Source organism: Salarias fasciatus, chromosome 14, assembly GCF_902148845.1.
Source record: "Salarias fasciatus chromosome 14, fSalaFa1.1, whole genome shotgun sequence".
Lineage (NCBI taxonomy): Eukaryota > Metazoa > Chordata > Actinopteri > Blenniiformes > Blenniidae > Salarias > Salarias fasciatus.
Genome location: NC_043758.1, coordinates 5,798,841 through 5,814,981, shown reverse-complemented (window position 1 = coordinate 5,814,981; position 16,141 = coordinate 5,798,841). Strand labels below are relative to the sequence as shown.

General features: G+C 41.1%; 1 protein-coding gene across 2 annotated transcripts; it reads right to left on the bottom strand.

Annotated features, from left to right (window-relative positions):
* Positions 1 to 6,180: 6,180 nt before the first annotated feature.
* LOC115400923 (solute carrier family 13 member 2) lies at positions 6,181 to 11,871 on the bottom strand. Of its 2 annotated transcripts, none has more exons than XM_030108992.1 (11): positions 11,758 to 11,871; positions 11,534 to 11,670; positions 10,705 to 10,958; positions 10,266 to 10,437; positions 9,726 to 9,848; positions 9,419 to 9,628; positions 9,120 to 9,214; positions 7,984 to 8,090; positions 7,733 to 7,894; positions 6,643 to 6,780; positions 6,181 to 6,309 (listed from the first exon to the last, which is right to left on the bottom strand). In XM_030108992.1, the coding sequence occupies exons 1-11, from the start codon at positions 11,854 to 11,856 to the stop codon at positions 6,181 to 6,183; spliced, it is 1,626 nt and encodes a 541-aa protein (XP_029964852.1). In that variant the 5' UTR covers positions 11,857 to 11,871. The 2 variants fall into 2 exon arrangements, with proteins under 2 accessions (XP_029964852.1, XP_029964851.1); XM_030108991.1 differs by having other exon boundaries at positions 9,096 to 9,214; positions 10,266 to 10,424; positions 10,713 to 10,958.
* Positions 11,872 to 16,141: the final 4,270 nt, after the last annotated feature.

Genomic DNA, 16,141 nt, shown 5'->3' with positions numbered 1-16,141 from the left:
ACAAACGATTAGCAAAAGCCAAAGTCAACAGAACTCAAATGAGGGAAAAGCTGTTTCTGATCTTATCTCAACTATCTGAGTGAAGAATCAGGGTTTTGTGGTTTGGCTTGATTGGAAAATCCTTCCTGGTTGTAGTGTCATGAGGATATGTGGCGTTATGCCCGGCAACTTTAAGGAGTTCTTCAATCTAGCTCCCAGAAATTGATTATATGACAGCATAAATAAATAATCTCAAGCCTGAAGCACGTTTAAAACCTCATCTTAAAAGCATCTTGTGTCAATCAGTTGTGTCCAAAAACATAAATTAATAAAAGCAATCAATGGTTAGTATTGCCTCCTTCAGGAGAACTCGTAGATCTTGCCAAGATAAAAGGTGTTTAGTGCAGCGGCATGAACAGCTATTGTCAGCAGAGGAGTGCACGGTGGTAATCATCAAGCATTGTTTGTGCTACTGTTAATAACTTTTAATTATGATACCTGTGCTATCCTAATAAAAGAAATAAATAAAACAACACTAAGCAGCTTTGAACTCAGAACTGTCTTATAAATACTGTGGTAGTACAATATTTATCTCTCAATTATATAATTGTGTTTACAGAGTGATCTACAATCACAAAAAATTAGAATATAAATTTCTGGATAAATGAGAATAAAAAGTATTGCAAACTCCTGCCTGATGAACTGAAGTGGTGAAAAACAACAAGTCACACTTCATACCAACTCACCTAACTTTGGTTCTGCTTCAGTCTTTTTCTCTCTTTATCAATCGACTTGTAGCTGCGGTCCGATGTTGCAACTTTTACTCCTTCCACCAACGTCGACACCTTAAATCCATTTCCCTCACAGCTCTGCGCTCGTCCTGCCTCCGCCGCCCTGACACTGCAGCACTTCAGACCGATCCACTGTCTAAATGTGTATGGAAATGGTTGATGGGTTGGTTTCATATTTTGGCATGTCAGGCTATCATCTTCATTGTGTGTGTGTGTGTGTGTGTGTGTGTGTGTGTGTGAGTGTGCCTGCGTGTGTGTGTGTGTGTGTGTGTGGCACTCGTCCAGGCTAGCCCAGCATAAGATATACAGAAAGAAAAACCTGCTGCAACAGGTTCCAAGAAATCTACTGGTGCAGTCACTCTCAGCTGGCAGCGCTCTCTTCCTCCTTCCATCAGTCTCTCCCTGCCTGGCTCAATAGCTACTTGTTTGGAATGGGACATGAGATACACGACTGATCACAGCCAGTGGCAGATCGGGCGTCGTGCCCTGTTTTCTGAACTTGCCTGTGGCGAGAGCTGCTTTAAAGGTGATCCGGTTTCACTTAACTGTTGCGCATTCAAACTAAATTTCAGTGCAAGTGAACATGAGCAGGATCGACGGTGCGTTTCTATGGTGAACATGTGCAGTGCACCGGATACCGGAACGGACAAAATCGATCGCAAAACCATCAGAAGCAGTCAACCTGTAAGTTTGTATTTCTCAGGGACACGTGACAGCTGCCTGATGGGAAGTCAGACTAACCTCAGCAGCAGTCGGCAGCTCCTCTGCTCTGTTTTGAGATGCTCCACACACGGGAGACTTTTCTCGAGCCGTTCCTCTGAAACCCGTGCGATGACGATGCGAGATGAAACAGCAGAGGAGGCAGTTAAACACAGGCGGGAGAGCCTGCAGAGGTATGTTAATACAGGTAGATTCCTATCCTATCCTTCCAGTGAACCAGGAACAGCAGCAGCAGCAGCTTTAGCTCGTAGCTATACGGTGAACAAGCCCTGTCCTCAGCGAGAGGGCGCGGCAGAATGACAGAGACACACAGGGTTATTTGCACGTTGAATAAACTCTAGTGTTACAGAGCAAGGCCTGCTCCGAGCAGGACTACTGCCCAAGGCTCTTTCCGCCAGAGATGGAGTTCTCGAGGAGGGAGTGCGGTGGGAACAGATTCCAGGCGACTCCTCGGAGAACATCTCATTGTCTGGCAGAAAATAAGCGCTCCAGCGCTCAGGTCGCCCTCCGCCGACGCACAAGGCAAACAGCCAACCTGAGTCTGCTGTTTTCTGATCATCGCATGGCCCAAACTGTGAGTTCAATACGAAGCAGGAAGCAGTGGTATGAGGTCGGGCACATGCATTTAGAATCTGAAGCCATTCTCTGACTCATGTATTTCTTTGCAAATACATTCTTTTCAGCAGCATCCTTTTGTCAGCAGAATCGGCCTGGTACATCCTGATGTGACCAGCTTTCATCTGCGTGTGACTCCGGTCTGGATAGATGGATGAATGGATGACTGAAACACTGTGAGGAGCTCACCCAGGGCTAATGTACTGGTACTGCTTCCTTGACAGGATGGGGTGAGTGGTTCAGGAAACAGAGTCAAAAAAATGAGTCTAATTAGCTCACGTAGGATAATGACTCTTTCTCCTGTAAGCATGCTGTAGGTCTGGTTGTCCTGTCACCAACACAAAGACAGTCACTCAGTGCGGCTGTATGCAGTCTGTTGTAGTTTTTAGTGTGCAAACTCACTGGTTTCATGTCTTCTGGCTCCAGAGACAAAGGCCCATTTGTCATTAGAATACTGCTTTTTGAGAGTTTCAATACCTCCCTGTCAAATGGAGCAGATGCAACGTCAGAACGCCGTGTGACATGTGGTACGACCACTTGCCTTCACGCTCTAACAATGGAGACACTGAGGTTTTCATTTTAATCTGCTGGAGTCAGTAACAGCGGAGACGTTCAGTGGATTAGTTTTTCTTCTAGTAAAAATGAAAACATTCCAGGTTCTGAAATGTGTTCAGGGGTAAAAAACAAAAAGTAATCCTTTGGAAGTCCTTTCTATCAACTGTTCCTGCTCCATGAGCTAAGAACTCCAAATATTTCTCTTGAACAAATACATATACAGTATGATTGGGGAGCGCAGCGTTTCACAGCGTCTGCGGGGTTATCTGGTTCACCTGCAGACATGTGACTACCGGGTCTGCTGTCATGGACGTCAGATTTATTGGGAGCCTTGTAAGTGAAGTGAGTCTCTGCACCTCTGCCTGTGTTGTTTTTGTCTTCTTGAATCTTCGGGGAGTAAAACGTACAGACACATATAGCACCGTCCTCTGCATGTCATTGTTTCAGCTCTTCAGGTTGGAATGTGGCTTAATGCTCAGAAGGTGTTTAATGATGGAAAAAAATAGAAGAAATAACAAGTGTGAGATCGATGCAGTGCTAAAAGTATCGGAAAGTCAGCAGAAACAAAGCCGATTACATTCAACGTGTAGTTTGTCTGGGAACCAAATAATTCCATTTCACTTTTCTAAGACAAAATCCAAAAAACACTGGGGATTAGTGAAGCACGCAGAGAAGAGAGTCTGGTAAAAAAAAAATAAATTCTAGCAAACACAAAAGGTCTATAGAAAGAAGTAGAAGAAAGAATTCGGTGCATCAGATGAAATCAGATAAGTGAGTAGAAATAAATGCTGTTAAACAGCAGTTTAACATCTCTTCATGTGTCCGATGTGCATCTGTCCTCTGAACCTCTCTGAGGCAGGGATGTCAAACGTGTGGTCTGCGGGCCAGGTCGCAGGTGGAAAGCATTAGGATAAGATCACAATATTTTCAGGCTGTGATTATTCTCCTTTTGAGCTGAAACTGTTGAAGCATTCAGGTGATGTTTGTATTTACAGGTAAAAATGCAGCGATTTCACTGGTTCAGCGTCAATCAGCATCCAAGCCAGACTGTGAGGGTGAACGTGGTTTTCTGGGGACGAATTTTATTTATGGCATTCATTGTTTTTCTACAGTGATCATATTTAAGATTTTGCACATAAAATGTATTGATATAACAGAAAAAAATGTGGAACTGTCTGATTTACAGGTGATTGTCCTATTATTTTTTACCTGCTCTGTGGCACCTTGCAGCAGCAGCCCAATGCTGCTAATACGTGTCGTTAAGTTTAACCATGAAGGTTCGGATCCATAAATGATTCTTTCTTTAATATGACTGAAATATTAACCAGAGGATGAATCTGTTACAACATTTTTTTTAACTCACTTGAGTCCTGCCCAGGCGCCTTTTTTAATTATGGGAGCATGCGGATTGTTATTTTTAGAAACAACATGTGAGCAGAAGCATTCACCTTGACAATACTGCAATTATGAAGCCTGTTGACAGCAGTGACACAAACACACACCTTCCTTCACCCAACCCATCTGTCCGAACACCGCAAACAATTCCTTGCCTGTTGCTCCAACTATTTGCTCTTCTCGATCTCTTTACTCTTTTCTCCTCTTTACTCTTTTTGATAAAATGTGCAAAAACAGGATTGGTTTAAGATATAGTCAAAATGAAATCTGGGTTCCGTGTTCCCAGGCGTGGGTGATTTATGAGTGTCCTTTGAAAACTAAGAGGAAAACATTTAGAGGCCCTGCAGCGATGAGCTGAATACTTCACTTCTTTTGCCGCAGGATCAGGTTATATAAAATCAGTAATTACTTATTAAAGTAATATATCGTAATAAAATGTGCAGCTGTCTTTTGAAATGAAGGCTCTCAGAGAGATCTATACAGAATTACAAGCCCATAACCAATCGGTTAACGCCAGAAACTCAGGGGCTGACGCTTTTCAGAAGGTGGCAGATTATTACTCCCCTCACTGATTTACATTTTGATCAGTCTTGTCAGGTCACCGACCCCAGAGCTGCTCCAGCAGTTCAGCAGCGCTCCGGAGGCGAAGCAGTGCTGCTGCAATCAGACTTTAAACTTTATTAATAACTTTATTAACTCTATTAATAGACTTTATTAATAATTCTCTTATCTGGTTTTAAAAAAAAAAAAAGGAAGGTGCCTTACCTTGGATAGCAGATATCCACTAAACCCTCATTAGATTCCTTTATGACAAAAACCAGCTTCACAAGAGAAAAGAGACTCATCCTTGGAGCAACGCTGTCGTCCAGCCTTCACCAGAATCCTGGGCTCTGGATTAAACCAAAATGTTTCGGGTTTCATATCTGCTTGCTCCTTTGACCCCTGCGTAGTGGAGTTTCACCAGCATTAAATCCCTCCACGAAGAGTCGGCACACGGCCCCCTGCCAAGGAGTTCGACGAACCGCGTTCAATCAGTCTCCTTGAATAGATTTTCCTTACCTTCAATCATCCCCCACAGTGACCCCTCCGAGGGATTTGCCTTCTGTCCCCGTGGCCTCCCCTCCATGGGGGCCAAGAGGTCCTAATCCTATGGATGGCAATGAGATTTGAGCCCATCATTAAATTTAGCAGACGAAGGTTTCAATGCTGCTTTTAAACTGCGGCCACTAAATATTTATTTTTGACCAACATAATAAAAATGGTGTTTTTGGGCAGCATAGCTGGACGGATGGAGGGATGGAGGGATGGCAGCTTTTTGGTTCCATAGACAGAGGTTCATCAGCAACTTTATTTTTTAAAATAGAAATGATGTAAGTCCTTTATATGTAGGTCTGTAACTGACATGAATGGCACACTTACAGTTCGTCTACATTTCATCATTTCAATTGGTTGCATTTTTTTTTTGTACATTTTTGATGCATTCAGTTGTAGAAATGTGTATTTTAATGAAATAAGTATTATTGTCATTAATATCAAGGTTTCTTGTTTAAAAAAAAAAAAGAAAAAAAATTCATGGTATTAAAAACAAGTAACGCCCCATGAGTGTCTGTCAAAAACACCTTGTAAATTGGTTTGAGTGACTCCAGATTTTTTACAGATTCATAAACGTCAGTGTGTTTTCCAAATAGACTTTATCATTTATCATTTCAATACATTGATATCCAGCCGTCACACACGGAGGCTGGAGATAGTCGTACTTCTCGCAGACACACTGTAACAAGAACACATGCATCTGCCCAAACCAGTAATATCATATTGTACATGGATAAGTTCACTGTATGATTTAAAAAAAAAAAAAAAAAACGCAGGTGATTTTACATTGAGTGTAACCCTGGTATTCCCAGATACAATGAAAAGAACTCAAATTAAGGTTTTACTACACGATATTTAAACTACAGCTCACACTGGTGTCTGTCTGCATATGTACAGCATGAAAACATGACATCTTTTCGATGAAAACAATCCAAGCAAAGTATGCCTTTAAATAAAAACACAGACACTTGCCAGCTACATCTAACACTCCTGGGGTCCCCATAAACAGGCGAATATCTCCTCAAGTCTCTGTTCAAGGAGTCTTGGTGATATTGGCCCAGCTTGGGAAAGTATTGAGGTCGAACATGGCTGCGCCCCACGTGTTGACGGCGAGGTTGATGATCAAGACTCCAACGAAGTTGAGGACGAATCCAGCTTTGGCCTGAAAGGAGAAAAGGAAAATAAGATCCTGACCTTGATTTAAGGCAATGCAGTATTTTTCCAATATTATCAAAGTCAGTATTTTAATGATATCAATCATTAATCTATTGCCTAATCTATCGGGCCAGTGAGGTATGTGTAATCTGCATTCTGCTGCTCAGGCTGTCTGGGCTCAGTTTCAATGGTAAAATCCATTAAACATCATGCAAACAAATAGGTAACGGCGATCAGATAGAGGGATTACTATAAGCCGCTTATCTGAGAACCCTTGTCCAAAACACCGGGTCCATCCTGCTCCGCGACTCGGCGGTTCTCGTTACACCGCGGGCCTCACCATGTCGATGACTTTAAGGTTGCCGTAGGAGAAGGCGATGGCGTTGGGCGGAGTGGCCACAGGCAGCATGAACGCCAGCGAGGCGGCGATGGTGCACGGGAGCATGACGTACATGGGGTGTATCTGAATGGCAATGGCCTGAACAAAAAAAAAAAAAAAAAAAGGTCAAACACACAATTTTCCCTGGTGAGTGAGTGTATTTGGTCAACTCCATCTTTCTTCATGGTTCATGTAAACTGACAACGGTGGATTTAAATGTGTGATCGGTGAAGAGATCGCTGTTGTGCATGTGTGATTTCTAGAGTCTGTAAAGACATATAACACTGCCTGATACATCTGCTCCTCTTAATAATGAATACTGTTGAGTTGTGGATCTTCCTTTAGGTAAAACACCGCTTCCTTCCAGATAGTGACGAAACATTTAACAGGAAAATATAGAAAAATAGAATCAAACGCTGTCAACATGAAGTTCATGAAAGAGAGACAATGTCCTTTTTAGAATATACTCAAAAAGTGGTAAACCTATTGTTTCACCTTTCACAGAAGTCCAGTGAGAAACCGATCCCACATATGACAGAGAGCAGTGTTTTTATCTTTACTGAGTTTACAAAAAGTAGAAGAACAAAGCAAATGTTTAACCCTAAGGAGCATTTAGAGGTATTTCGGGGGTTTTCTCATGCAATTGCTCTTATTTTCCAGTCGATGGTTTCCTCTCATTTAAAAGCTTCATTCATGTCCAAACCAGCTCTGCCACGAGGTGGACTTTCATCAACAAGGCGCAGTGGTCTTATCCTGCTTAGTTATCGTGATATTAGCAGTTTTTTATTGCTCGTGGGTCATAAAAGCAGCCCCAACATCGTTGTTTCATATCGGCGTGGAAAAAGAGCAGATTGATGGAACGGCAGTGGGGCTCCACTTATGTAACTTTGGCTGGTTCAACAAGCTCAAAGAGCTCTGCATTATTAGTCACATGCACCCATTTATACACTGTGCTGTGCAATATAATCGACCTTCAGGGTTCGGAGACACGTTGGCTCATTGACAGATGACAGACCATCTATTCTGAGGGCTCGGACTCGTGGTCGCTCACCATGGAGGCCAGTATGGGCAGGAAGAGCGTGGTGGTGGCCGTGTTGCTGGAGCATTCGGTGAACATCGCCACCAGCAGACACAGCAGGATGGAGATGGCAAACGGGGGGATGCTCTGCAGTGGGATCAGACATTCTCCCAGCCATATGGACAGTCCAGATACCTTCATCCAGGAAAAACACATCATGTTTAAACTCAAAAAAACGTCTAGTTTGAGCAAACATGTCTTCATGCTACTGCGGGTGTCGTTACCTCGCTTCCATGAGCCAAGGCAAAACCTCCTCCGAGGAGCAGGAGGATGTTCCAGGGCATTTTTTCATGGACGATGTCCCAGTTAAGAAGGGTTGAAAAATCATCATCTAATGGAATAAAGAGACAAAGAAGAGAAAAAAAAAAAAAAGCTGAAACACTCAATGGCTGACTGTTTATTTGGCTGGTTCAGTCATAAATGATGTTCTCTCTGGACCTGCTGTGAAAAAGTCAACCTTTTACAGTCTCCAGATAAAAAGCTGTCATAAAAACAGACACACAAACAATATATATAGAAAAACAAAGAAAAAAGCAACACCGGCAAAGCCACCAAATCAGACGGTTGTAAAATAAAGTGTGATCAATATGGCACTTCTTCTGTGGACAGAAATCAGGACGCTCGTTCACTTTTTGAGGAGGTCTTGTTGCTTAACGTCAGGAGCAGGACGCGCTCGACTTGAGTTACCACCAACTGTTGCACAGGCGTGACCTTGAGGCTATCGGGCTTCACGTCAGGAAGGAGCTGAGATGCAGTTTATTAGAACGTCCTGAATCAGCAAGATGCTTTGTCACTGGCAGTAAAAGTTCAGGACTGTATCTATGGCAGTAAAAACACAGATAGAGACCACAAGTCTTCATAAAACTGCACTTATATCTTCATGTTACATGCCGCAAACATGAAAGTGTGACGCAACCGCGAATGAACGTTCTCTCAGAAAGAGTATGGGAAAATAGATCAGAATGTTTTTTTAAGCTCAAGTAACCCTGGTTTTTATTCATTATTATTTCTGTGAATAAATTGTGAAAATCACTGATATAATTACATAATTATCATGTTTCTTTTTTGAAAAATGCTTTATTTTTATTTTAAATTTAAATCATTAGTAACTAATGTATAAATATATAAGAAAACAGCCAAATTTTAAATGATATATTTTAATTAAGAACTACATATACATAATTATTATAGCTATTACTACACTGCTCAAACAGGTAATGCCACTTAGATGCTTTATAATTTGATTTCACACTGTTAAATGAGATCCCAGAAAGACTGCATGCTCATCTAATTTGAAGCATCTGTTTTCTGAGCAGGCAGCTGCTGGAACCATGACGCCATGGTGAGTTAGCAGACCCACCGTCGTCGGCGCTCCCGCGGCACGTGGGAAACTTGGAGGGGATGCAGAAGAACAGCGACGACATCAGGATGGCCACGGTGCCGTCGGTGACGAATCTGTTTTCGAAAAGGCAACGTCAAACGTCCGCTTCAAAACAAGTCACCAAAAAGCCAGTCGGCATCCAACCTCCACTCAGACACAACATGCTGAAAGATTACGCCAATCAATGTCTGTTGAGTGTTAAACTTTAACGTGCGGCTCGTCTTATCTTCTATGAGCCGTAATATCCATGGTTTACTGTATTTCTGTGTTGGACTCACTCTTTGTCTTTGTTGAAGAGCACAGTGGCCCAGCCGGGGATGAAGCCCGGCTCTCGAGTGAACCACAGCAGAACCAGCAGAGTGAAGATCGTCAGCACACAAGCCTCAGCGAAGGTCATCCTGCCCAGCTTCTTGTACTCGTCCTTGATGACCTGGAAGGCCTCCTGGTCAGTCTCCTTCTTCGTGCCGCATCCGAAGGACTTCTTCAAGCTGAAGACCCACAGAACCATAAGACACTGTAAATCCCTCCGTTTTGTTTTGCAGCAGATGTTTATAGAGTTTCAAGGGGTCTGCTGGAGAAACTCACTTGAAGCCCAGATACAAGAACTGGAGCCAGAGCCACGAAAGAGCGAGCATCAGCACCATGTTGGGGAAAGCGAAGCCGAACCAACTCGCAAAGTTGATTATTCCACCATTGCCTGGGAAGAGTCTGTTGAAAAAAAGAAAATACACAGAGAAATCAGAAAAATAACATGTCAGTAACAGATCAGTAAACCAACAACTGTATTTTGCTGTTATTTAGAAAGCATCTGCTTTTCTGTTCCGTCACTTCATGTTTTCCACGTTGACGATGAGATGAGAATGAGAAAGATAAAATGAGAACGTTTTAGTTTATAATCTATAAAAAGAGGGGATCAGTACAGGAGAAACCACGATAATAGAGAATAAGCAGAATTTAAAAATAAGTTTGGAAGTGAATGTTATAGGAATATGATAAAAACCGATCACAAAACAAGTGTTTGGTCAAAACTACCAGGTTTCATGTCTGCAAGGTGTTTCATAAAGATGTGTCTGACTTTTAAAAACACAGTTAAGCACAGTCGTCATTGCTCTTTTGTTGTCGTACTCATCGATCTGGCCCTTCAGGATGACGTTGGGAGTGGTTCCAGTGAGGGTCGCCGTCCCGCCGATGCTGGCGGAGTAGCAGACGCTCAGACTCATGCCTTTGGACAGCTTCTCGTACTTCTGCTCCCTCTTCAGCCGGCGCAGCTCCGCCTCCGGACTCCTGTCGCAGACAGCTGGAGGGACGGAAAGTTTTCACATGGAGGAAGCTCATCATAGAGATTCCTATCCTTGCTTTTTGTGTGTTTGTTTATTTTCAAACACCTGACAGAATGCGTCAGCTCCAGATCTAAAAACTTACCTGAAGCTGCATCATCTTCAGTCATTTCCTTTGAGTCTTTGTCCTCGTCGTCTTTATCTGAATCTGCAAACACCACAGCAGCGCAAGTCAAGCAACATCCAAAGAGCAAGGAAATAATGGCTACACACACACACACACACACACACACACACACCTATGGTGATGCTGTTGTGCTTGGTGATGCTGCCTTCTTTTTTTTCGTTCATCTCAAACGTCTCGTTGTCCTGCCCGTCCTTTGCGGCTCGCAGGCCCATCTCCCGCTCCTCGGCTCTGGCCTCGGTGTCGCACAGCTGCTGCAGGACGGCGTTGGCGATGGGCAGCATCATGGCGGTGGAGGCCGTGTTACTGATCCACATGGACAGGAAGGCCGTGGTGCTCATGAAGCCGATCATGAGGCTGGAAGCGAAGCAAATGATCGGCCGACACGGTTAAAGATGAGATGAACAGTGAACTGGGACTCTGTGTGCGTCCTTCGCTTGGCCGACCGTAGCTGCTGCATGTTAAAGCGCACAGAGTCACCCGCTCAGTCTTTCCTTCAGGAGCGTCATCACACTGTCAGCCCCGGACTCAAACCAGAGATTATCCTGCTGTGATGCAAGAGAGCTCACCACTGCTCCAATCTGCTGCCTGTTCTTGGACGTTCGTATTGTTTGTTTTATGACTTATATTATATCTCAACTAAATCTGTAAACAGCTGCATCAAACCAGGATACAGTGTGATCAAGGCCCTTGGTACTGTGTTTTGTTTCTTATTACTGCAGTTAGCAATGGAATTATATATAATTTGAAGAAGAATTAAACCACAGCTCAAGCATGTAGCTGTCGATACATTGCTATAAATATGTAGATCTAGAGCTGATGACCGAAAGAGAGTGGAAATCCGTTTAATTACAAAGTTATCAGGTTCATTATAAACCGTTTTCAAAGCTGAGTCGGTCGGCTGTGTGCATGAGCGGAGAGAGGAGGCTCACAGGGATGGCTTCACGCCCACAATGAGCAGAACTTGAAGTGCGATCCTCTTGTGTAGGTTCCAGTGCTCGACGGCGATGGCAACCAGAAGCCCTCCGAAAAACAGCATGTTGGAGTCCTTCAGGTACTGGACACACACCTGAATGGTAAAGAACACAAAGAATCAGTCAGAATCCAGTACTAAATAGAGAAGATGGAAAAACCAGCAGTATGCAGAGAGAAATACCTCAGACGCCTCCATGATGCCCAGCATTGGGAAGAGGACGACTGGCAGCAGGGCGGTCATCGCCAGAGGGATACACTCCGTGCACCAGTACAGAGCCATGAGGATGATGGCAAAGCCACATTTTGCTTCCTGTGAACACACACCGCCGCTGTTGAGTTTAACACACTCATTTAAAGCACGTGACCGCAGCCTGCATGGGAAACAGTCTTGGTGTGTGTTTTGTGTTCTGTAAAACATTATGTAAAGCAGAGTGTGTTTGTGACTAACATGAAGCAATCAGATAAGAGTACAGCAGCCAGCACGTCATGTTAAGATGAGAACGTTGTGGGACTGCCGCTTCCAGATGAACAACAGAGGAGTGTCGGCATGTGATGCACCTTCATTTGTCATGTCGAGCAGGCAGATTCTTTTGAAGCGGCACAATTAACACGTGATGTCTTAGACTGAAAGGCCTGAGCCATGACCATCTTAATGGAAATATGTGTACATAACTGACTAATCAGCACTCTTAACAATATAAGACTAGTTAAATATCTCTCACTCCTGCAGCTGCTACGCCAATGAGGCTGTTCACTTGTTTTAATTAGCTGTTCACAAGCATAACAATAGCACAATACACACTATCTGATTGTTTACATGAACAGGGTTAATAAACAACACTGATTTGTCATGAGTGTTTCAGTACAGAGCCTTTCAGACAATACTAGTGCATTATAAAGAGAATAGTTATGAGTGAATCAGCATAGCAAATCCAAAACTGAAATGAGAGAAAATCTGGTATCAAGAAGCTACCATTTTATTAACGCTGGCTTGCTGCTCCATATCATTATTATGCTATTGTGAAAGATTCAGATTTCTTAATAATACGTGACATTTGTGAAAAACATTTGTGAACACTCCGCATGATTTGAGGAAAAATAAGTGCTTGTTATCCGTCTGATCAGTGTTACTTTCTCCTTGCTCACTTGCTTTATGTGAGGTTTAAAGTCACAAGGTGAGCAACAAATCATCAACGCTTCAATGTGCCGCTGTTGTAACTGTGATTCTCGTGTTCAGTTTTTATATGTATCCTTAACTCATTTAAAAACTTTGTAAATCTCATTTGGGGAATAAACGGTAAAGTAATTAATTTTAATCGTGAAAATAAGGGGTGTTTTTTTTAACTATTGTCATTGTCAAACGGTTGACTCAAACCTCACATTTAACTAAACACTAATGTCAGTTGACACATTTGCATAATTCTAATTTTCTCTTTACATTACATGATGAAAATTTTGACTCTCAGACCAATCTCTTTGAAAACAGAAAGCAGTGTAAAGGTAATCTGCGTATAGCTCCGCTAGCATTGCAGTTTACTTTCCTTTCACTTGCCTGGAAACAGTAATAAAAAAACAGAATAGCAGAAACACTCAGTGCAGATAAACTGTTTTTAGGTAATGCGAACCAGTCAAACCAACCCAGTGCATGTACGTTATATTTATATTCCACTTTTCAGACGCGTTTTAACTCCTCTCTCTCTCCAGACTCAAGATTCCAGGATATCTACAAGAAACAGGGCTTATCTGTGTGTATCTTCAAATAACACCCCTCTTCATTATCTTTCCTCAGCAACCCTGACAGCTTCCCATCTCGCCTCCACTCACCTATCAGGCACAGTGAGTTTCACAACACAAGTTTACTTTGATGATAATAGCAGTGCGACCTTTATCCTGCTCATTCCTACTGTCACACAGCTGAAGTAGGAAAAAAAGGCTCATTTTTGTTCTGCTGCTTTACATTTAATGAAATCATGAGAAGAGAATGATGAAAAAGTAGATAAGTACAAGACAAATATGACGAAGAAGAAGGGTGTAAGAAAGAAGACAAAGATGAAGAAAATGAATTAGACAAAGTTGAAGAGAAAATATGTTACAAAGTGCAAAATTATGCATAAGAGTCCAATCAAACTAGAGCTGAAGAAAGTCAACTGAAAGAAAATACTTAGAGAGACCTAAATAGAAATATTTTTAAATAGAAGAAAACCATTTCAAATTTATTCTGTAATAATTTAAATAAAATTAAATCAATTCTTAAAAACAAATAAATGAAATAAATCAATTAAATAAAATGCATTTTAACATATCAAAGTCTATTGAAGTTTGACATTACTAAATGGGGAAGGCCATTTCTATATGTTTCAACCTGTTGAATCTGACTGTATTTAGTTTGACCTTGGCATTCATATCAACTTCATTTAGAAATATAACAAAAAATTACTTTTTATATATTTATGAGAAGGACCAAAAGGTGGTTGATCGATGATATATTTGTCTGAATGTAAATAAGGGGGTCATTTTTGAGCAAAATGTCAAATGATAGCTAACGTTTGCTACATTTGATTGATTTAAGGAAATGTCAGTTTCTGTCAAACACTGTGGAAAAGTATTAAAACATCTCAATGGAAAACTCAACCTCAGAAACTCCTTCTTAATCCTATGTTGAGCAATATTTGGTTGCTTTAATTACCATGTGAAGCACTATGAGTTCCACCAATAACCTGCCTGCAAATAAGCATGTGAAAAATATCTGAAGATTAATGTTAGAACATCAAAACAAACATTCTTATACACGTGTTCATTTTCTTACCCGAGTCGGGATGATTATCGGCAGAGGCAGGAGTAAGAGAGGAGTTAGGATTATTATAAAGTAATTCCTATATCCCCACAGCTTTTTGAGAAATCCAGCCATGACCCACAGAGAGTGATGGATATCCAAATAAATGAAAACTATAATGGGAAAAACAATTACTGCTAAAAACCAGGGTACTGTTTTCAGAGGCAGACGCTGTCAAAATAAATAAAATTCTCTGAACTGAACTGAACTGAAAAGTCCTGGTATATATAGCTGTTCATAAAAGATGTCCCCCTGAAAAAAAGATTAAAAATTAACTATTGAGTGAGGGGCCGACAAGAGGAGCGTGGAGCTGCATGTGTTTCCAGTGAGTCAGATAAGGAAAGCAACAATAAGTCATAATCATCAGAAAAGCCAATCCTTTTGATCTCTTCCACAATGTGACAGAACAAGGTGGGTTTTCTGTTGTTGTTGGAGTTTTTTGCCTGTGTCAGGTGAAAAGCTGTCTCAATGGTGTTAAAGACAGGACGTACCACATTAAATGAGACATGAACAAGACCTAAAAGACAGTGTGTTAACTGAGGAAGCGGCTTATAAGTGATTCATATATGATTAATATATGATACATATGATTTTTTTTACATACAGCAACCTCAATGAGTGTGCATAAAAAGCAGTTAGGTTTTAAGAAGATTGGTGAGAAATAAAATCTTTATAAAATGTTTTGCATAAAAAATGTTTCCAGAGAAAGATTGCCTACATGAGTTGAAATGTTGACAAACCAGAGTCCATCAAAACATGGCAAAATTTGACAGGACAATGATTAATGGTGATGGGTGTGTTGCTTTTGGCAACTGAAGTGAGGTATGAGATACACGGCACAAACGTGGGAATGCACAAATGATTAATGTTATCTGTTCATGTCAATGGCTGAAGTAATTACAGAACACGTGCCAACAGTGGTGAAACCTATATCTAAAATAATAATAATAATAATAATAATAATAATAATAATAATAATAATAATAATAACAACAATAATAATAATAACGAATTTCATATAAAAAAAAATATGTAAAATAATTCATCTCGATAAACTACATTTCAGTCTAAAAACAACAACAAACACTTTTTTATATTTAAATGGATATCAGTGAATTACTGATAAACACAGACATAAATACTGCAAACTCAGGCGCTTTTTATATATTAAAAATTGTATTTCAATTCAAAAGAGTAAATAAATAATCAGAAAATCAGAAGAAAGAAAATCTCTGAGTAGACCTAAAGTTAAAACGCCATTTTTATGTACTATCTCAGAACAGTCTTAATTTTAATAGGTAAAACAAGAAAAGAAAAACAGTCATTTAAACTACAAGTACGCTTTGCACATATTATTTTGTACATTCTTCCATAACAGTTGAATCAATGTCTTAGTGCAAAAAATAAACCCACGGTTTCACAATACCCATGCATCTTCTCCCTCTCTTTCAGTCAGTTGCTGACAAACCACAAGGTAACACGTGTTAAGAGCCGACAGAAATATGTAGCAGTGTCTTCGCAAACACAATTTAACAGTATTTATTTAAGTTTTTTTACCTTTTGTGAGTCTTCTTTGTAACATCGGCAGCGTCTGTCACAAGTTAACACGGAGACCAGTTAATCCGAAACACCCGTCCTGCTATCATCAGCTGCTGTTCTCGCTGCATCCTGCTCTGCATTTGGTTTCTTCTGTAAGTTTGAAGTGTTTAGGTGGTGGAAAAAAAATCGTTTT

Coding starts and splice junctions, on each gene's coding strand:
- LOC115400923 (XM_030108991.1), bottom strand. CDS start 11,856: ATGGCTCTGTACTGGTGCACGGAGTGTATCCCTCTGGCGATGACCGCC. Junction 10,959..11,533: donor GTGGGCGTGAAGCCATCCCT/GTGAGCCTCCTC, acceptor CTTCGCTTCCAG/CCTCATGATCGGCTTCATGA. Junction 9,215..9,418: donor CTCTTCAACAAAGACAAAGA/GTGAGTCCAACA, acceptor TTTCGAAAACAG/ATTCGTCACCGACGGCACCG.